Source organism: Chaetodon auriga, chromosome 8, assembly GCF_051107435.1.
Source record: "Chaetodon auriga isolate fChaAug3 chromosome 8, fChaAug3.hap1, whole genome shotgun sequence".
Classification (NCBI taxonomy): Eukaryota; Metazoa; Chordata; class Actinopteri; order Chaetodontiformes; family Chaetodontidae; genus Chaetodon; species Chaetodon auriga.
Window position 1 is genome coordinate 15,486,402 of NC_135081.1, and position 21,871 is coordinate 15,508,272.

The following is a 21,871-nucleotide window of genomic DNA, read 5'->3' on the forward strand; positions in this document are numbered from 1 at the left end:
ACTTGTTGCAGCAAGTACATAAAGCATGTTATTTTCTCTACAGATGATTAAAATCTCTTAAAAGTTGGTGTTTTTTTTTAAGCATACACAATTATTCACAAACAGCTAGTAAGAAGTAGTTTGATAATACACATGAACAAAGAGACCAAAACCAAGATTTAGAAAATATGTTTAATCCTTTAAAATCAGACATGAAAACATCACCACCACATAACTGAAACATGGCAGGAGGAACAGGCAGCACATATTGCATGAGAAGGCATTTCCGTGACTCCTATGTACATATACACATTTTATACACAGTAAAAATATAGTACTTGAAGCATATAGGACAACCAGCAATGTTGGCTCACAAGCCACGTGAGACATTCATGTAGAAAAAGCGTGGGAGATTAACAACCCAGAATCATCATGGAGAGAATCTACCTATCATATCACAATCTAAACATGAAATATAAAAAGTGAAATTGTCAAATAGTCCCCCTTCATAGGCAATACACGCTATAAAGTTTCAGACATCCTTCTGTCAGTATACAGTATACGTACAATCATCTAAGGTACATAACACAACTCTTATGATTTCAGCCTGCAGCAATCAATCACATCAATAAATATACTTCTTAGAGCTGAAAGGTGGCAGATTGTGGTTCATATTGCATTACTTCAAATATATCGTAGTGTCTACGCTGAGTGTGCTGCCCTTTAAGCACCGACGGATGTTTCTCTTGTGCTGTGGTGTAGTACATAACGAGTGCGACAGAGCTGGTCTACGTCCAGCAATTACACAGTACCACCCATTCAAAAAAAGTTACAACATAGAACATCAAAATGCAGGTGTTATAAAACATAATCTGTATTTTTCTAACGAGGAAGAATTTCTTGGAGTGTTTTCTTTGGTGGCTGTCTGACTCAAAACCAACTAAACGCGACTTTAAAACTGATCTGTCTGAAATGATCGATATTCTACATTTCAGCATTAATACCGGAAACAATTCATATCAAGTACATCATCCAAAGTACACAAAGGTGGTAAATAATGGGTTCTAAGAGCTACAACAATTTGTAGTAAATTTAACTTGAATTTCACAGGAATGTGGAGTTAAATCTTGAAATGTGTCAGGCCACAATGTAAACCAATTCTTAGATAAATAAAAACAAAATCTTTACAGGGACTAGGTCAGACACAGCTTATCAGACGTGAAATTATCAAGCAAAAAAAAAAAATTAAAAAAAATACTCCAGTTTAGTCACAGATCCTTAAAACACAGGTCAACCCAGTGTTATTACCATATGCAACCTATCAGTCCAAGCTGGTGTCCCGGAGTGTTTCATTTCACGTCCATGTTAACTGTACTGGATCCTGAACATTCACAGGATCTCATTACTCTCTTCTTTGGTGCCGCGACTGGCTTATAATACAAAGACTCTGTCCCAGATCCTCAACTGTGCACTGACGAACATGAGTCGTTTTCTTTCTTTCCGTATTCACAACTCACATTAACCCTTCTCCCGCTCTGCTGCATAGACCACATGTGCCTAACTAACATGAACAGTAAATCCTACCATGAGATGACGTTCACGATCTTGAGTTTTGCTACAGTCACTTGGTAGTGATTCAAAATTCTACATCTGAAATATCTCATGGGGTAAAAAAGCTCTCTGCCAGTCACCTCCGTAACTTGTTTAGTGCCCTAAACAATAAGATAAACATAAAACACCTTATGAAAACAAAGCATCATGTTATGTGCAGCTGAGTAAAAGTGGAGTAAGAATACATACAAAAAGAAAAATACAAAAATTAGTAATAAACATGGTTGGTAATGTTGGTCCAAGAGTGGATGTGGGCGGGTGTCATTTCTGTAACCAGCAGAAATGATTCATAAGAGACCAGCATCCTTACTGTCTGATGTCAGGGAAGTTAAAAGGATTAGCTGAGCTGATGAACCACACTGACATACACATAACCAAAGAGATCGTACTAGTGTTTGCATTAAAATCTGGAACTCTTTAAAACCCTGACAAAGGTTCTTCCAGACGTACAAATGGCAGTTTAATGACCTCAGCTGTAGTGATAAGGCAGGTTTCTCTGTGTGACTACAACACTAACCTGTAGAAAATGTCAGTTATACATCACGTTACGGAAGGGACAAATGTGTAAAGGCACAGACATGACAGACATGTGACAGGAGCTGGAAATAATTACTATTAGCTTAATAGTATGACTTCACTTAACAGCATGTACTGGCCAGCGACGCTGCTGACAGCTCTTCGTCTCTGTATTCATTATGCTTCAGCACATATGGTCACATCAGAGGGGGAGATTCTCAGGGTTGTACAAATGTGGTCTGCCATGTTAATAAGACACATTCTATATAAGAAAAACATTGTAATGTACATTCAGCAGTGGCGAGATCGAGTTGGACCTCTGCAGCACCACTGTGGCTTCCAGCAGAATAACTTACGAAACAAAACGTGAAACAAATGAGTCCGTTTCGATCCATCCCTCCGCTGATTCAAAATCCAATTTCAAACAAATACTGTACACCCAGAACCAGTAAAAAGAGACACATACATGATTGCAGAGTTGACAGCAGCATGTGTTGATTTGAACGATCCGACCACCGTTAGCTCAGAGTGGCCCTGCTCATGAGGAGTGATGAGGGATGTGCAGTAACGGGAACACTTGAGTGTGAAGCACGGAGATGTGAACCCGCTTAGACTGTGAGTGAACACACAGGAAATAAATCACTCCTACAAACGCAGGCTATGCCCTTCATGTGCTCTTAAGTATGTATGTGAGTGTGTGCGATCCTGCTGAACTGCTGCCTGAGGCATCTCATATCGCTTCATGCTGCGAAAAGTGCACTCGATGGCCGACTCTTCGTGGATACTATGAGTGACTTCACCATCCGCTGGTGACTGGGGCCTGGTCTTCTTACAATGTACAGCTAATTCTCTTGTTTATTATGTCACTGCAGCAGAAAATCTTTGCCTGATGAATGTATTGCTGCCAGAGATGCTTAAGAGCTGCCAATTGAGGGCCATAAACCTCTTTTTTTTCTCCAGGTGTGTGTCAAAGTCAAGAGGGGTTTCGGACACTGGGGCCAAATGAGTGCACATAGTGACAGTGTTGATGTCTGGGAAAGCCTACTGCACACAGTCTTCTTCTTGACTTCCCACCGCTGCTTTCTTCATTGCCACAACCTCCACTGCACCTCACTGCTTCATCTACGTTCCCGGCATATACTGTATGGGTGAGGAAACAACAAGAGGTGCAGCGGAGGGTCCGTGGTGGATGCGTGATTTCACTTTCTCTGTCCTAACTTCCGCCCGCCTCATCAGACATGTCCTCGCCTTCAGATGGCACTTCAGTCTGTTTTTTCTTTTTTACTGTGAACATGAAACTTATGTCAATGCCATGTTTATGAAGGGGGTAAAAATGTACAGCACTGGCTACTTTCACAATAAAATCATAAATAATCTTCAGTTGCAGATGTATAATTTCATCATTTAGACTTACAAAGCAGATGTTGGTCTCAGGGATGATGTCTGAGAGTGAAACTACATCTTCGTTTCCAGACAGGTTGCCTGAATTATCTAAAGGCCCTTCTGCCTCCAAACTGAAAGAGAGGGAAGGCTGTCAGTACAATTCAATAACTAACACAGGCAAGAAAGAAACGCACCTATTTTAAACTCTAATCTTATGACTTCTTACTGCCTTCCTGTACCTGTGAGAGGACCCATGGTCAAGGTCTGTGTTTGCCGATTTGTGCACCTCCACCCCTACAGACCTACAGATAAAAGTCAGAGTCAGAGCAAAGATTATTAGAAAGTGTGAAAGTGAGATGGAAGAATAGAGATCATGCTTCATTATCCTGGTGAAGCTTTACCGTAGGGGAGGAGAGGTGGAGGCAATTCCTGTGCTGCCTAGTGATGAAGCAGACAGGTTGGCCTCACAGTCAGCAGGGTTTTCTACCAGCGGAGGGGTCCTGGGAACAAGGTCTGGTCTGCCTGACTGCACGCCTGAGAGCAAAGTAGCAATAACCAAATTACTGCATATTTCAGCTCCACCCGTATCTCCACTCTGACCACAGCTATGACTGAAATTTGCAGATGCAATTGTAATAGATCTACTTGATACTCTTATCACTTTGCTTGCTCAGTTCTCACCGCTGTCAGCCTCTGAGTCTGTGCTTTTAAAGTGGCTGTGGTAGACTAGTCTGGAGTCGACGCCTGACTGTCCTGTTGCGTGGGAGAGCGGGGTGGGAGCTCCCAGGGTGGGGGCCCTCCTAAGACCCCCCTGACCTCCGCCACGACTCTTCTTAGATGGGGATGGTTTTACTGAAGAAGATGGAGGACATAAATAAAATATCCAAATGTAATAACAACAATAACACTTTGTGAACACGATTGTATAAAGGACATCACTGCGTGGGCTCAGGACCACTGTGTAAACACAGTCCATTTGCAAATGATCACACTCTGTTTTTATTTGCGTTTCACACAGCGCCCAAACTTTTTGGAGTCGGGGTTGTAGAATGAACGTAAAAACAGGGACAGAATTGCTGCAATCCCTGCAAAATAAGTTGGAGAATAAAACCCACCTGATAATAGTAAAAACAAGACCGAAGTAAGGATGAATATGCATACTCACGAGGAATTTTCTTGAACACTGTGTTGCACATGAATTGCTGGAAGCGTTCTGCATAGAAGCCAGGTCTGTGGACTGAAACTGTGTCCTGAAGTTGTGAAAGAGCAACAGAGCCATTAAAACCTGACAAATACGACAGCACTCAACTCCATAGTCCTTAATGACATATGTTAAGATTTAGTGTGTAGGCTCTTACCCCATCATGGACCAAGGCCTTCCAGGAGTGCTCCAACTTCTTAATAAACCTAAATAACAAGACACAATAAAGCTATTCAATGCATGTTATATAAGTGGGTAATGTAAGTGGTAAGCTTGCTCATGCAAATGTTTATCCTGGATGAGGAAGTGATTTGGCTGCTCTGAGCCACAGACCTGTAGGACTGGAGAATGTCAATGACGCCAATGTAGATCAGCAACCTCTCTCCTTTAGTATTACGAGCAGGAATACCGCCCATGCTGGAAGGACAAGGCCAGAGAACTGAACATCATTTCATCCCACCCGGAAACAGATTACACAACAAACAGATACCAGTTCAAATTCAGCTCTGCTAGTGGTCTACAACTCACTGGTCTTCAGAATCCAAAGCTCCCTTCCCCCGAGCCTCCCCTTGAATGGACTCCATGGCTGTACAGTACAGACTTTTCTGGGCTTGTGGCCGCCGCTGATCCGGGGTCACGGCTCCCTCCGAACCCCCGCTGTCCCCCGAATTGCCTCCACCACGCTCCCGCTCTCGACTGGCCTGGTCCATGTTGTGGATGCCCAACAACAGACTGTAATCCATGATCTTGAAACTCTGCAGGAGCTACATGAAAAATGCAAATACAATAAATGTGTTGAAATGACCTTCAACAGGAAACATTTTCATATCTAACACATAGGGGCTATAAATAATCCAATCATTTTAATAATGATGATGACAAAACTACAACTTGTGCAACAGAGTTAGGGTGAGAAACACATGAGCATCATCAACAGACAATCAGACAATAGGTTCTGGTGGTATGATGGGAGACACCCATCAACAGTAGCAGTGTGTCCACTAGTAGAGCTTTACCTCTACAGTTTCCACCACCAGAGCTCTCCCTCCAGCCCTATCTACACACTGTCACTCACAGTGTATGCACTGCCACCCTGCTGCACAGTGAGCGACTGGGCACACTGCAGTGTGGCTGTTTCATACTCTTTTCTCCTTGCCTGTGTATTGCTTTCCACTCTTTCGTTGATATTGAGGATATGTCCAAAGTAAACAAAGTATTAGTTTGCAGTGTCATGTGAGCCTGAGTCATCTCTTCGGCACTAGACTGTTGAGGATCCATCAACTGTCAGCAGTGGTGGAGCTCAACATTAGGCAACAAAAAACTCTGCGTGACAACCCTCACAAATTGCTTTGGGAGAAACTGAAAATTATAGACGCCTCTGTACAAAACAGCAAGCTTAGCAGCAAAGAACTACTGTTTTGTTTCCAAGGAAGTTATCACACCTGATATTTAGTTTGTCAAAGTGACAGCTCAATATCTCAAAAAACACAGGCTTTCATTACATTTGTTGGACCCCTCAGAATAAAACATATCCACTATGTCACTGGTAAAAATAACACTCAGAACTTGCTCGCATTATCTCTTCTTAAGGATGACCTAAAGAATTTGATTCATACAATAACTTTCTGAGATCTAAAACTGCTTTCATATTTCTGCATGTTTGTTTTGTGAGACGAGAACAAAAGATGTTCAGAAACTGAGATTCTTTATATCTATTTGTCATGAAATACTTTATATTTTCTGTGAGGGCACCAGGGTAATGTATTCTGCTGGTGTACCATCTGTGCTTGTGAATTTTAATACACTTACATATTGTGTAACAACTCACCCGAATGCGTAATGTAACTCAATGTGAGCTGAGAGGCTCGACTGCAGGTTGCTTGAATAAAGATCAATCAGTCAATGATGAACAGGTGTCTCTGTGACTCACCAAGCAGTCTCTCTGTATAGTCTTGCACAGGGCATTGTAGTTGTCCGCTTCCATCAACAGGCCGTCAGGCAAGTCCTGGATAAAGTCCAGGTCTTTGTGAGTGGGGACGGCCTTTTCTCTCTCCTTAGGGGAAGCTCGTCTCTTGTAGGTGGAGCCCTTCAGGTCATATTTGATGTGCATGGGGATTATCCGGGGCAGAAGATTGTTCATCACTACAATACGGATATTCTTGCCCCCTGCCTGAACGCAATACAATCCGTAGAATTTAGGTAGCAGGGTTCGCTTGTTTTGATTTATATTCTGGAAGGGAGGAAGAAAGTGGAAAACAGATTAGATATGTAACTTAAATTAGAAAGAAATTACTCCAGCTTCTACTGCCATGGTAAATCTAATTATTGCAATTCTAATGACTCAACAGAACCACTTTCCGTTATGAGGCTCACCATGAAGTATCCAGGCAGGAGCTTCTGGAGGAACTCTGCCTCTTTGTGTTGAACAGTCTTGATGATGAACTCGTCATCGCTTGAGACATAGAAGATGGATCCGCTGGCTCCGGGGTTGGACAGCTCAATCAGTGGCTCGTTACACAGAGAATACTTCAAGAAGAGGAGTCTGCATTTAGTATGCAGTTTAAAGAGAGCAAACATCTAAAACTCTAATTTAACTAAACCAGTGGCTGTTAACTGGGCATTTGAAAATCACTGAAGTGTCATGGGAACGGTGCTAAAATAAGTTAATATGAAATAAAAGCCCACAAATACATTTCTTTTAATGAGTGCATAAAATATATATGCTGGTATCGCCTATAAGCTGCTTGATAGAGACAACAACAGCCTTCTGACAGTGATTCTTGATTGCACAAATTTACTTCATTTGTGTAGTTGGACTACAGCAACAAGGACTGATTTCAGTACAAGCGGGAAATTCCAAAATGCAGATGTTAAAAAAGGGCCAGCAGAGTGAGAGTCAAGAGGGGAAAAAAACAAAAGCAGGAAATACGACAAAAAGTATTTAGAAAAAGGCTTCAGTCACTTCGCCTGTGACGGCGGGGACCCACAACCAGTGTCAACAAGTTGTGGCCATCATGTTTGAACTTCTTGAAACTAAAAGTACAGGAGCTACATCATCAAAAATCTGTCTTGCAAAAGCCTTTCTTGCCTTGTTCATTATCTCTCACTGTGTTGCCAAAACTGGGAAGCACCACAATTTAGGCGATACATTTCAGCCTCAGAAGGGGGCACGCATTAAAACCTCTGAGCTAAACCAAGCAAATATAGGAACAGTGACAAAAACCAAAACAAGAGCAGTTCTTGTAAACATGGCAGCGTGTGGTTGGTGCAAGTACTGACCAGGTAGTCATCTGGCCGAATGCCAAAGAGTTCTCTGAAGTAACGAAAGGCAATAGGAGCGTATGTCTTAAAGCGAAAGTCACTGTAGTGATGAGCAGGAGTCAGGTTACTGCCTTCACTGAAAACACATGAGAGAGAGAGAGAGAGAGAGAGAGAGAGAGAGAGAGAGAGAGGCCATTAAAACTACATAAAATCAAAACCCAAATTCACCATGTTTATTAAACTTCGACTTGCTACCAACCTGGGGAAGAAGATGCTTTCGACCACCACAAAGTCCTGCATGAGAACATCTCTTTCTGCCTTTTGGCTTAAGCTGCCAACTGTGTGAGCGATGCCCAGCTGGATGGCACCTTTTAGGGCAGATGACGTGGTCTAGAGAGGTCGCAGAGGAAACGACAGTAAGCATTGGAAACAAACGATACTTTACCCATGTGACTTCTGCTGTTTCACGCACTATTCCTGGGTGTCTACAGAGAGGAAATTCCAAACTAATTTTAGAATATAAACACCAACCACCTTTGGCACTTTTCACCTCTGCTGCTAAGTGTTGTGGGTGTCAAAAAGCCACTGGTGTCACTGACCCCCCCACCCAATTCTAACCTTTTTATAGGTGGTCTCTCCTGTGGTGGTCTCAACGCCCCGGTGTCCAATGGTCTTCTTCATACTCTGAGTTGTGCCTGAAGAGCCAGGCATCTGAGGAGAAAGGCCAGGAGAAAAACATTGAAGTGTGTGAGTGTGTGAGTGCATTTATACTTGTGAACACAGAAGACAAAGAGCTAGCTGCGTATTAGGTAAACATCTTCACATGACAGCTGTCAACTCAGCTGACAAGCTGCTGAACTCTCAGCAAGGGTAAACTGGTGTGGCAGAAGAAGGGAGTGAAAGCAGGTTAGCCAGTCTGACTTCAAGCCTGACTGATACCTGAAGTCTACTTTATGTTTGCTTTAGTGGATAACTGCAACTAAAGAAGGACCAAATCAATTTTAAATAGCTTCTACTCTCTGTCTTTTTTCTCTGTTGTATTCACTTATTAGTTTTAAATACAAGCTTTTCATGCACAAAATATTCTAGTCTTTATCCTTTTTCTAAAAAGACAATATTCCAACTAGGCTGTTTTATATGGCTAATGAAAGTAAATATTCCACTAATTTTCCCCTTTACATGCAGCCGTTACACTCCGATAACTCACATAGCCTCCCTTTTTTCATTCATTCAACCACCGTCTTGAAAGGGTGAGATATCTGCACATATTCAAAAACCTGTTGATATCCAAGTCTTTCATAATGTTTAAAGTAGTTGCGTTTCTCCTTCCAACCAGAAATGTGACCTTTTCTTTTGAGTGTGAATCTCTACCCCAGCCTTGCAGAATGTTGGACAGGCAACACACAGAGCTGACTGTAAACAGGCAAAAGGCCGTGTGTCACAAACTGCAGTAAAAACCCTGACTGAGACGCGTACTCTGAATGTGCAGTATATGTGCCCAAAGGATGCTCCTAAAACCCGAATACTGGCATATCTCAAGTCCTAATCAGAAAATGCTCCAGTTGAAATGAGGCTTTGTTTGGAAACTCCAATGGGAATATGCTGTTTATGTCCTCCATATCAAATTCAGAATATTGTAATATTCAGAACAATAGTGGAAAATTAGTGTGAATGTAAACGTTTCCTGTTATCATCCGTGTAATAAACATGGGACAGTCTCTTTATTTTGGGTGACTGATGTGTCAAGCTGTGATGGTTGCATGAATGCAGGCTTGAACTCTGTACACCTGCTCCGCCTCCCTCCTCTGGCTTGACTGGACCAACATTTACATTACTTGGGGTAGTGCCTAATGCAGAGTTGTTTGGTCAATTCAGTAAGACAATCTCTGACATCCTTACCTCTGCAGGGGCCATTTTACGGATGCCACTGGTCCCTAAAAAAAGAAAAACAAGATAAATTGGGACGTACAATGTAAAAAAGACAATGACTCTTGAGAACCTAAATAGAAAAGCACAAAATCTTTTAGGAACAGCAAGTTCCCTTGTTCAGAGTCGACTTCATCGTACCCACATAAGACTCAGTGTAAATTTGATGCTTGAAATCATTCATAAGACTTTGAGCTGGCATCGTTTATCATGGAATATTTTGTTAATGACTGGTTAAGAAACCATCCGCTGCTTAATTAGCAGGGCTATTTCCAGCATTGGCTGATGACTATAAACCCAATGCTGAGGCCAGGCCTAAATGCGGCCACAGTTACTGGCTGTTGCCCTCGATAAACCGGCTCTGTGTGAACTGGAACTATTTCTCCCCTGAGCTAGCTGCTCCAGATTCATCTTGTACCTGGGGATGTATAATTTGCACAACTTCTAGCTCTTGCTATCACAGCCTACTTTGTGTCTCACCGTAACATTGGCTTTAAACATTTTGATTAACTCCAATATGCTAACACTATGCTTACGCTTTTGGTTGAATGAAGCCATTCAGTAAACTCATGCTGAAAGCCTGAGGCATCACTGAGCACAAACCTCAGGGTGAGTATAAAATTAACTGGCTTGCTAACCAAAGATGAGAAGTGAAATTGTAATACGACCCAGACACATGGGTCTATCCTCCTGGGTAAGCTTGATAAAAACAACAGCACACAGGAGTTTTGTAAAAGAGGCAAACAGTTGAAATAAAGGAAATGCTCCAGATGATTTCCTGTGTCCTTACATAACCTTGCTGTTTAAACCTACCATCTCGCCCACTCTGCAAGCACCTCTAGCCTGTAACCAATGGCAACATCTACTTCAATGCTGCAGTGCCACAGGTCAATATATACAAAAAAGATGCTGTGAAGATTATACACCTGTAGTAACAGTCCTGTGTGTGAACATTCCTCTATGGCCAGCAGATTCAGTCCAGGCGATGCACAGTAAGTGGACAAATCGACCCAAGAGAGGTGGGAATGTTAATACAGCAGAATCAATGAATGCCATGCATTTCTTCTCAGTTACCAGGGACACACACGGCAATCCTCTGGGAAACAATGAGCATCATTCTGCCCACATTCCCTTTCATTATGTAAAACAACACACTATATCATCACTACTCATGCAGTTTCTGCTCACGCTCACAGAGACACTTCCACACACCCATGCTAGTACCTCGCTGTAATGCTCTCCTCCAGAATTGAGTCCTAATATCTGTGGAGCAGGACACGGTCAGCCTAAACAGCTTAACCCAGTTAATGAGCAACTCTGAATGAATTTAAAGTATGACTATATGTACGAGTAAATATGTTTCACCATTGCTGAAATGATTAGTGGATTCATCAGTTCAATCAGCAAATTAATCAGTAACTATTTTGACAATCAACATTTAAGTCATTTTCAAGGAAAAATGGCAAACATTTTCTGGTTCCAAATTCTTAATTTTGAGAATATGCTGCTTTGTTTTTTATCATATATGATAGCAAACAATATCATTAGGTTTTAGACTGATGGTCGGATGAAACAAGTAATTTGAAGACGACGCCTTAGGCACAGGAAATTTCCAATGGGCCATGTTTCACCATTTGCTGACATTTTAAGCAATGCCTGAAGAATCAATGAAATAACTGGCATTAACTGATTATTATTACCATCATTATTATTTTAATGACAATAATGATGATAGTTTCACCATATTGCATAGTCAAGTCAACATAGAACTAGATAATAACACACACACTGCAGCAGATTCGGAGTAGGAATTACCCAACCCAATTACTTAACAATGACTTAAGCTTGTCAGTGACAGGCCTTATTACAATAGGCAAACCATCTGTTCCTCTCAATGCTAAACAACTCTCTGCTTGCCTTGTTCACATGTAGCCTGGAGCCTGTACAAGGCAATAATATGGGACACACACACATCATTTTCTGCCTATGAAGACTCCATAAATATACTGGTTCTTGCCCCGATTAGGAAACAAGGCCAGTAAGGGCGAGTACCACATCATGTTACTGTCGCTCAAGTGTCTGAGTGTGTGTGTGTGAGTTTGACAGAATGCTGTATCTTGTATTTGAGCAGTCTGGGGCTCTCAGCCATGTGGAAGCCACTATTTTTATTCACTGATTCAGCCTGGGTGCCTACCAAGGGAAGAGCAACTCCTCTACACACAGGGAAGCTAATAAGTGACGCACAACTAAATGGATTAGCAAGATGCCCATCATCTGTCCTGTACTCAGAAAATAAGACACCTCTGAGAGCATTTGAACTGCCCACCGCCCACCACCCACCTGTGCAGTATCTGTCCTAGACAAACCTTACATCAGCTGAACAGGGACAGCAGAATGAATGAAGCCTGTTCATGAATTAAATAAGAATGGCATGCAACCAATATGTCATTTGTTAAAAAATCATACAAAATCAATACAATCCAAAATTGGTTTAAATAAGGCATCACCTCAACTGTGAAACTTTGGAAATGAACTGATAGCAGTCTAGTGTTGAAGGTACCAAATGCACATTGAATTAGCCTGCCAACTTTACCCCAAAGCTGGACAGACGGACAGACAGACCGAGGGAAAGGGGGGTTGCAGATATCATAGGACTCTCCCACGGATAGACAGTTCTGTTTGAAGTAGCAGCCACTTTGCACGTCCCATTCTCATTACTTAAACAATAGACCGATGATATTTAACAAAAGTCATATCTATCACCCTGCGTCCAGCTAACTCGATAGCATAAAACACTGTGTAACGCTGACCAAATTGCCGGCTTGATAACAAAACACACCACACGAGCCAACGTGGTCACGGGAATGCTTTTTAAAAAAAAGAAGAAAAAAAAAAAAACAAAAAAAACATGCTATGAACCCCAATAGATAAGTCGATTCAAATACTCGTGGTTGCCGACAAAGGCTTCGTGCGGTCCACCAAAACAAGGTTTATCAAGCAGGCATCTAAACAAGCTAGCCATTGCTTGGTTCATTTGTGAGGTTGAAAGCCTCGATGCTAACTAGCTAACTGGCTAACCGGGACTTCATAAAGCCACAGGCACCCAATCACATCATTTTCATCGCTACAAAATGTTCCACGGTTACGTTTACATATTCGTTTAAAGAAAACAAATGAGGACGATTTAGCTACAACATACCTGTCGGGGCTGTTGATCCCCAGTCTGCTGTTCCAGCAGTCGCCATTACGATTTGACTGTTCGCATCACAGACAGCGCCGACAGTTGAATTCTGATGCTCATGTCGCAGCAGCACCACAGCGCCCCCAGTGGACTGACGTGGAACAGTTTCAGTTTCAGTTCTACTGTATTGCAATATATGATCATTTTATGTGACGTTTAAATGCATAGAACATATAACATGTAATCTTTTTTTCCCCCATGAACATGGAATAGATTGTTTTCAGTGAGATATGCCTTAATAGTTTTAATAATAATCGTACCTAGGGAGCTGGACAATGTTTAACAGTCACTTCTGAAAAGATTCCAAGAAGTGATAAAAATCTTAATTTTTCTGTCAGTGTGTACAAAGATTATATTAATGAACAGAAAAAAGAAACTGCTGTTTGTTATGCTTCTCTTGGTTAATTATGGACATTAGCTCAGTTTTGTTCAGATCAGATACTGTAAGCCTTTATTCATCCCCAGAGGGAAAATTCAGTTGTTGCAGCAGCACATGGACAGAAATAAGTCCAGATAGAGAGAAAAAAACAACAATTAGTTGTATAAAAAAAATAAAGATAAGAATACAAAGAAAAAATAGAAACTATACAACAGCAATAAAAGTCAAAATCACAAGGGATGCACTACACATACACTATCCACAAGTGCAATAGTGCAATAAAGTCTCAGCTGAGACAATGGTGTGTATACACATAGTATATGAATGAGTAATATGATACCATCTACTATGTCAGTGTATGCCACATAAATATATAATGATATGATTTTTATTTTTTGTCTGTACTAATATATAAATGATGCAGCATATAATTCAATGAAACAGTATGGTAATGTACTATGGTATGATAAAGTACAGTATAATATAGTATGGATATGAAACTTAGGGTGAAATGCTGTAATGTAATTTAACATGATATATAGTTTAGTACAGCAATATATGTATCATAGAATAAAACTGAATATGAGTATAGTGTAATATATAGTATATTCATACATGGTTTATACATATATGTAGTGTATCAAAATGCTAGATGCTATGTAAAGCTTGTATTTTTTTAAAATTTAAATTCATGTTTTTAGTCTTTGCATGTCCTTGTCCTATGTTGTATTGAATGTGGCTTGTGTATGTTGTAAGTGGCAGAATAAAATCTCACCAGTCCAAATAGGTTCAATAGGTTTGTAGGGGTTTTTTGTGACATCCACTGATCAACATTTGAAACTGTTAAATGAACTACTTTCCATCTGGTGTCTCCAGGCAGATCTTAAAAGGCACCCTAAAAACCTGATTAAAAATCTTGTGTTACAAAGATAAGAACACAATACTGAATTAGTAAGAATGACAACTTAAAAAAATGTCCACATAACAGAACACATAAGAAAAATTACGGCTTATTACGTAACATTAAAGTCTTTGTCGTAATCCCTCTGATCTGAGATATTTTGACCACTGTTAAAATGCAAATTAATGTCTTTCAATATCCACCTAAAACATTCTGTTCCATAACACACAGTAATAACTAATAGCATAGGCCTTGCATGCAAGAAGACAGCAAACCACACCAAAGGTGAACTCAAATACGTTTTTATTAGAGCTGTTGTAGATATCTTAACCACAAACCCCTCAAAAAGAAGAGAAATGTTGCAGCTCCAAGGGAATCAAAAAATGCATTCATAATCAAATATGTAAAGAGCAGCCTATAAAAAATAGTGGTACAGTGACACAGACAACAGTCTGTTTTACAAACTAAGCATTTAACAATATTTTTGTTTCTTTATAAATGTCTTCCTGTGATAACAATACTACATATGTGATCTCAAATGAAATATGCAAATAACACTGGCAGCAGATGAAGCTAGAATTTTATCCACATTTTGAATATTCTTACTGACCTCCAAGTGGGATTTGTGCCCGAATAATTGTTTCTGTTCACTCACTGGAGGTCCCCTCAGCTGCTGGCTCACCATTTCTTTGAATGGGCCAGTACCAGTAGGGTAAGCAGCAGAAGGCTATAAAGGTTTAGGCGAGAGGGCACCTTTTCCTCTTCTTTTGACGCAAGACATTGGTTGCTTTGGTGATGCCATCCATTAGAATTTTGGAGATACACTGTGCAACGTCCTGTGAAGGCGAGCGGCAACAGCGTCGGCCACCTGGAGTAGTCTTCTTTGATATACACAGGTTCTCTGACAGTTCCTTGAGCTGATTTCATGGGGAGAAAAGGGCCAGACAGATAAGAAATAGCAATACAAAATCAGAATTTTGGGTTAATAGCTCAGAAACCTTCATTTTCAAATGTTCCAGCTAAAGTTTTCCCAGCCCAAACTTTGTCTTCTGATCTGATAGATCTCACCTTTCGTGCAAAACACGTGGCCTTGTCTTGTTCAGACAGGGGGCAGCATTGGTTCACGGTGTTCCTCATAGGCAAACCAACAGGGAACCTAAAACACAGTGACATCACTAAATGCTTCTGTCATTACATTGTTCACAGATTGTGTACATATGTTTGGATCCATGACAATGGGAGATAGACATTTCAGCATATTAGGCTACTTGAGATTAATGTGTTTAAATAACAAAAAACATCAAAAAAACAGAAAGAAACTGTACCCATCCCAAACAAAGACAAAGTTCAAGAGAAGGAGGCTGAAGACAGACTGAAAATCAGATTCAAGGAGAGATGCAGGAAGTGTCGTCTTACTTCTTCTTGATGATCTTGTGAGTGTCACAGATTTTGTGAATTGAGAGCTCCTCAGTGTCTGAAGTCATATTATAATGTGGGCTGGGAGAAATGGATTGGAAACAGTTGTATCGATCATTTTTCATGTCACCCGCAGAACAACAGTGGAAGTCCACCTGTTCGCCATTCTCATCCACGCAAAACTTGTCAAGCTCCTCACGCCACTAAAACACAAAAGGAGAAAGGACATGAGAAGGTGCACAAGATGACCACATAATCAAATATTTGCAGGTTTCTTGCTTTACCTTCTGATCGGCACAGTTGAGCACACCCTGCTTCTTTTTGCAGCATTGCTTGAATCCCTTTTCAATGCGATTAATGGTCTTTGCCTGACGAGCCACCCATTCGAAGCCTACACCTGGCAGGCACTTGACAGCATAGAGGGGGCGCAACTTGTGGTTGTTACACAAAGATCCAATGGTGTTAGCAGTGGGTCGTCCAGGAGGAAAGTTCATGTCAATTTTTTGGGAAGTAGATGGCTTCTTCATCTTCTTTCTTTTGTTTCCTCTGACACCGTACGGAGTCATCACTGTCCTGTAAAGTATGAGGCATAAGTGTGTTTTGCAATGTGAGGTTCCTCAATAACATTTCTCTATTCTTTTTCTTCGAATTACTTAATGTCCTTTGTCCTAGAGGATAAGGTTACTCAGTATTGCCTCAATGCCATCAAAAGCCATGAAAAGACCAAAATCAATGTGGCTGCATTCAGACTGAATGCATGTAAAAAAAAAATTTTGCCCCATCATTCATCTGCAGCATCATCCATCCAGCGAGGTACAAGTGGCCAATCAAATATGTGCAAGCGTAAAATATAAATGACTGCTGCCATAATAACGCTACAGAGCAGTATTATCCTGTCCTTTCTTTTTTTGTCTTCTGCTTTAGAACATTAATGATGTTAAGTGTCATTCGGCACCAGCTGAGTGCGCCAAGAAAAACACAGAACTGGTATTATGATGATTTGAAATTTCATAGTACTTAATGCTGCTATTTAAGTAAGACTTGATTGTCAACATCAGTGTTTTTTTTTTATTGTAGCTCATTTGATTTATTTCCCAGCATACCTCTGACAAGTGCTGGGCACAAAGCTGAAGCTGGCAGTGGAGGGAAGCTGAGTCACTGGCAGCTCCTCTGTTGGCTCGTAGTTTGGATTTGGCGCGTCGTTGTGGAAGCAGTTTAGCCTGTCACTGCCTGTTTGTTTGCAGCAGTCATAAAGACGATCCTTTACTGACGAGTCCTCCTCACAGAAGGATTGGACTGACAGCTCCCACTGTTGTAGACACAGAAAAATAACAGACAACCAGGGTGAATTAAAGCCTTTAATACTGACATAGTGTCTGCATGCCTGAGGCCATAATGCTGAGTGAATGGGCCTCCTACAATTATGTAGGGTGTCTTAAAACAGGCAACCAAAACTGAACAAAACAAACATGGTAAGAGGAAGGCCATAAGATTAAAGTGATCCTTTATTCACTGAGACAGGTTTGTTGACTGCCCTCAGACAGCTCAACGGTTGCTCATGCCAAGGCCTGTCTGTTCGGCTGGGCTGCATATAATGGGCTTATCAACTGGAAGTGCCCAAGGCCTTCATTTTTGTTTCAAGAGTGCAAGCTCCATCACCTCTGCAATGTGAAGAATGTTTCATGCCCAGCACAAAAACAAGCGCAAACAAGACCATGTTTAATATAAGCATATGAGCAGGGAAAACAGCATTATAGCTTCAGGAATTATTATTATTAGTTATTGTAAATATTAAGTTACAAACATTGGCAATAATATGAGGTCCATGAGAGCTGTCCTCCAGATGAGGCATTACGTGGATAACATTGGGTTATTAACAGGAAATCATACTGGCTTGAGCTCCAGTTTTATCTCCACAGTGCATGGCATTGTAATGTTTCTCATCATGCTCTGCAGTTTCTTGAGAAAGCAATAATGTTGAGACAAATAAGAAGAAAACAAATCAGCAAAGAGGAATGAAGCTTATAAAGATACAGGATGTCACATCATCATCATCATTTTATATTTCTACAGGATAAATATTTGCTCAGTCAGCTGTGGGAGCTGTTGTGAAAACTCACCGCCTGTGTGGCGCAACACAGCGTCACTTCACTCCCCCACGTCTGATTCCCTTTGCAGCATGTACTAAACCAGGACTCTGCCTTATTGACAGCGCTGGCCCTTCGCTTCTGCTGGCCAAAACCAGAGTCAGGAAAGTAAGAGTCTGGGTAGCGGGGACGATGGTCTCCATGGAGACAGATGGCTTGGAGATTGTCGAAGGACGGCCGGGCGACGGGGAACTGAACAGGATAGTCCAGCATGGGAGGACCACCAAAGGAACGGGGCCCGAAACTTGGTTGACCTAAGAGGAAAGGATGGAAATCACACTGTTGTTTGATACTTTTACAGTAGGAGGTAGGTCAGATGGAGTAAATGAGAACTGAAAAGAACAAGAGGAAAATAGATACTAACGTCCTCTAGGAGTCAAGACGTCTGGTTTGGAACCCCCTGAGAGAATAAAGGCTATATTATTAAACAGTATGTTTAAAGTCTTTTCTTTATATTTGGGGAGTAAGATGGGAAAGATGAGGGAGAGCATTATCAGAGTAGGTAGTAGGTAGGTAGGAGCGTACCTCTTTCACTCAGGGTATCATACTGCTCTTGTGGAAAAACCATCACCTGCTCTACGGGGAACTCTACATTAAAATGAAACAAAGCAATAAACAAATGATGATGGTTAGGAGACGATCCAATATACTGAGCAGCCAAAGTAGCAAATGTTTGGAGTGGACATGCAGCTACGTCCAAAACAACCAGTACCCTCGGGATCAAAGAGATCCATCAAGTCCACTTGTCTCTGCAACATGTCTGGATGTGGCTGTTGCATCTCTGAAAAAAAAGAGAGCGTTCTATAGTCTTATATACTTAGGTCCACGCTGTATTTCCAGACATGAACCTGACCTCCATTACCTACAGTCATCTCCTGCCTTGCCCATAAGCACTCTATGCATTTTATCCAAACCTTAACCCAACCTTACTTAAATAATCTAGGGGGACATATATTAGAACAAGTCATCATCAGTGTGATCGTTTCAAACTTTGAACCCCCACCCCACCCCCATTCCCAGAAGCCATTACACATTCAAGTAGCACTTCATGAGTAAAACCAGCAGAGTACTCCTTAAAATCCCAAACCCTAACATAGCCTCTTCAGGGAGGGAGAGCTGACCAGATGACACTCTGAGCGGCTGAGATTCTAACGGGCTCTTGCACAGATACTGCACTAGCATGTGAATGCACACACCTTGCATGATTTTGTCAGGGTCAAAGGTGACATCATGCTGCTCAAGGAGGCGCTCATCTGGAAAATTGTCGAGAGAGAGAGAGAGAGAGAGAGAGAGAGAGAGAGAGAGAGAGAGAGAGAGAGAGAGAGTTATGCAACCCCAAATTTGTTTTCTTTAATGCACAAATTATACAAGAGGCAGCCCTTTACTTAAGTATTAGTAGCAATATCACAGTGTAAAAATACTCTATTACACATAAAATTCCTGCAGTAGTGGCCTGTTAGTATTATCAGAAAAATAAACTCACGGTATTAAAAGTAAGTACGTACATACTGCCAATATTTCATCATTTGGTTGTTTCATCGATAACAAAGCATCATTTTCTCACATGTTAATCTATAAAGTAGCTACAATTATGAAATAAGTTTCACTCTAAATTTGCAAGCATGTGTAACTGAAAGTTGTACAAGAGTAAGTACTTTTACTTTGTAACACGCCATCACTGGAGACACAGAGCAGACATATGTATACAAGACCTTTACAGCCTGTTTGATGTGTGATTAATGTCTACAGAGGAAATAAACGCACCAACTCAAGCGAACAAAAATGGAGCGCAGCCGTCAGCCAAGAAGCAAACACAGCAACCTCTGACAACAACAAGAAAGAGGGGGAGAAGACCGGGACCAACCTTTGGATGCTGAGCTCAGTAAAACCAACACAAAGGCGGTGGAGCAGAGGAGAGCCCGAGTGGAGCCCATTGCAATCTGGAAGCGTCTGTGCTGTACTGTTTGTTCCGCTGCTGCTGGCAGGGAGAGGGAGCAGAGGCCGCCCAGGAAGACACGCCGGACGGGGCAGCGCGCAGACAGGCCCAGTAATTGGTCCAACAGAGGCTGCAGTGCTGTCCGTCTGAGAGCGCAACACCGCCACCGGGCAAACTGTTTTTATGGTTGTTGTGGGGTTTCAGTGGGGGATGAGGCGGGGTGAGGGAAACAGGGAGGGGAGGAAGTTTTTTAACATGACTCATGAGGGATCCGCACTGATCCTGGGTGCTGTTAGGGTGCTCTTAAATTATAGTTTCGGCTTTGGTAAAAGCTCGCAAAGCCCGAGCGCAATTAACCCGTTACTCATTGCCCTGCCATTAAGCCCAGCTCTTAATTATCACCTTCTGATTGAGCCCATCAGCAGCTCTTACTGAAACCGATAAACAAGTCGTGCAAGGTAATTGTTGGACAAATTGCACGGTTTCCTCACATAAGTGATTCAAAGTGAATCATTGTTATTATTTTAGCAAACATTTCTTGTACAATAGTTGACAAACAGTAAATATTTAATAAATTAAATGTATTTGTTTGCATGATTCTTACAATATCTACTAAAATGACATATGTCTATTAATCTGAAAACAACAAAACTGAGGTATCCCAAATGGTGGAATTCCCCTTTAACAAAAACGCTTATGTTTTTTTCTGCCCTACTTATCAAACCTATGAAACAGCTACTGTGTTATCTCAGCCACTGTTTGGGTCCAGGGTTATCATGGCCTCACAGATTCCAGTCTGAAAGACCAACTGTGACCTCCACACAATCCCTCCCACCAAGTTATCGTAAAAAGCCAAATCGGACCAGAGAAGAACTCCCTGTGCAGCTGCAGACTGTGATTTAATTAGTTTCCAGGGTTTGCTCTCTATAGGCCACAGCTCAAACTGGTAGGATTATCCTGCCTTTGCTGCTCTGCCCACAGCTCTTTCCCATCATATACAGTAGATATCAGGATCAAAGGTTTCAGTTGGTGGTTGTGAGGGATGGGGGTCCGGAAACTGTTCAGAAGTGTTTGTCCTGGGTAGAAATTCCCCCGAGAGGTCAGACGGCTAAGAATGGCAAACAAAGTCCGTCAGGGCTGCAGCTCTCTCTCCCTCTCTCATACTCTGGACAAAGACGGCTGCTGTTTGTCATGAAAGTAATGAGACAATCAAATGCAACAGATTTAGCTTCCTTTAAGGCTGCTGAAAACTGCTTTTAAGGTCAAAATATGAGCATGAGTTGACAGTGCAGACTGCCAGGGTTTGATTACAACATTTTGGCCAGTTTCTGACTGTTTTCCTCTACTGTCAGGAGTGAAAAATTAAGTGAGGTCATCTCCATGTCTGCATCGACTTTACCAGCAAAAGTATCTTATAAGAAAAAGAGAAGAAACCACTGGAAAGGAAATTAAAAGAGGGCTCCCACTCCTCGGATTACTGTGGGTGTAATAGTTGCCACCAGTGGGGAAAAGGCATTAAGTAAACAGAGAGTGGCTGCGTAGCTGTCCTCTATTCAAAATGAGAGAAAGAACTGTTTACCTGATGTCTTTCCAAACCAAACTGAAATACAAAAGCAAAAATCACTGCATATGGAAGTTGTTTAGCAAGTTGCCTTTTAGCAACCAACCGCACACAGAATGAGATAAAAGCACTACTAGTTTTCTAGCATGGCTTGAGGTGCATTTAACCTAAGTTCTTTGTGGCTTTTGGTAGGAAAATGTCATATTTACCACATCCACAGTCTTTTAATTTGCTTCCTCTTAACTTGGTTAGCAACGGTTTCTGTTTGACAACCTGATGACAACTTTCCATTGGTGGAGTCTGCAGAAGGGTCATCCACAATGACTAATATTTCCTTTGTGTGAAGTGCTGCAGCTGCAGTCCCACAGTACGGTGCTGGGACTATGTCTGGATGTTCTTCAATATGCTGATGA

The 21,871-nt window shown here is 41.5% G+C and overlaps 2 protein-coding genes across 3 annotated transcripts; both read right to left on the reverse strand.

The window, feature by feature from the left end:
• Positions 1-152: 152 nt before the first annotated feature.
• pip5k1ab (phosphatidylinositol-4-phosphate 5-kinase, type I, alpha, b) lies at positions 153-13,209 on the reverse strand. Of its 2 annotated transcripts, XM_076737445.1 has the most exons (17): positions 13,077-13,132; positions 11,102-11,140; positions 9,851-9,885; positions 8,570-8,662; positions 8,211-8,341; positions 7,970-8,087; positions 7,064-7,216; positions 6,621-6,920; positions 5,219-5,454; positions 5,024-5,107; positions 4,848-4,896; positions 4,655-4,739; positions 4,171-4,341; positions 3,891-4,023; positions 3,729-3,791; positions 3,521-3,620; positions 153-3,390 (listed from the first exon to the last, which is right to left on the reverse strand). In XM_076737445.1, exons 1-17 carry the CDS (start codon positions 13,120-13,122, stop codon positions 3,388-3,390), a joined length of 1,839 nt encoding a protein of 612 aa, XP_076593560.1. In that variant the 5' UTR covers positions 13,123-13,132; the 3' UTR covers positions 153-3,387. The 2 variants fall into 2 exon arrangements, with proteins under 2 accessions (XP_076593560.1, XP_076593561.1); XM_076737446.1 differs by lacking the exon at positions 11,102-11,140 and having other exon boundaries at positions 13,077-13,209.
• A 1,475-nt stretch (positions 13,210-14,684) lies between these two features.
• Positions 14,685-20,068, reverse strand: ecm1b (extracellular matrix protein 1b). The gene is made up of 11 exons (XM_076738155.1): positions 19,826-20,068; positions 19,158-19,214; positions 18,674-18,742; positions 18,487-18,549; positions 18,326-18,361; positions 17,935-18,215; positions 16,918-17,123; positions 16,099-16,387; positions 15,815-16,017; positions 15,467-15,554; positions 14,685-15,315 (listed from the first exon to the last, which is right to left on the reverse strand). Exons 1-11 carry the CDS (start codon positions 19,893-19,895, stop codon positions 15,136-15,138), a joined length of 1,542 nt encoding a protein of 513 aa, XP_076594270.1. The 5' UTR covers positions 19,896-20,068; the 3' UTR covers positions 14,685-15,135.
• Between the last annotated feature and the right edge of the window lie 1,803 nt (positions 20,069-21,871).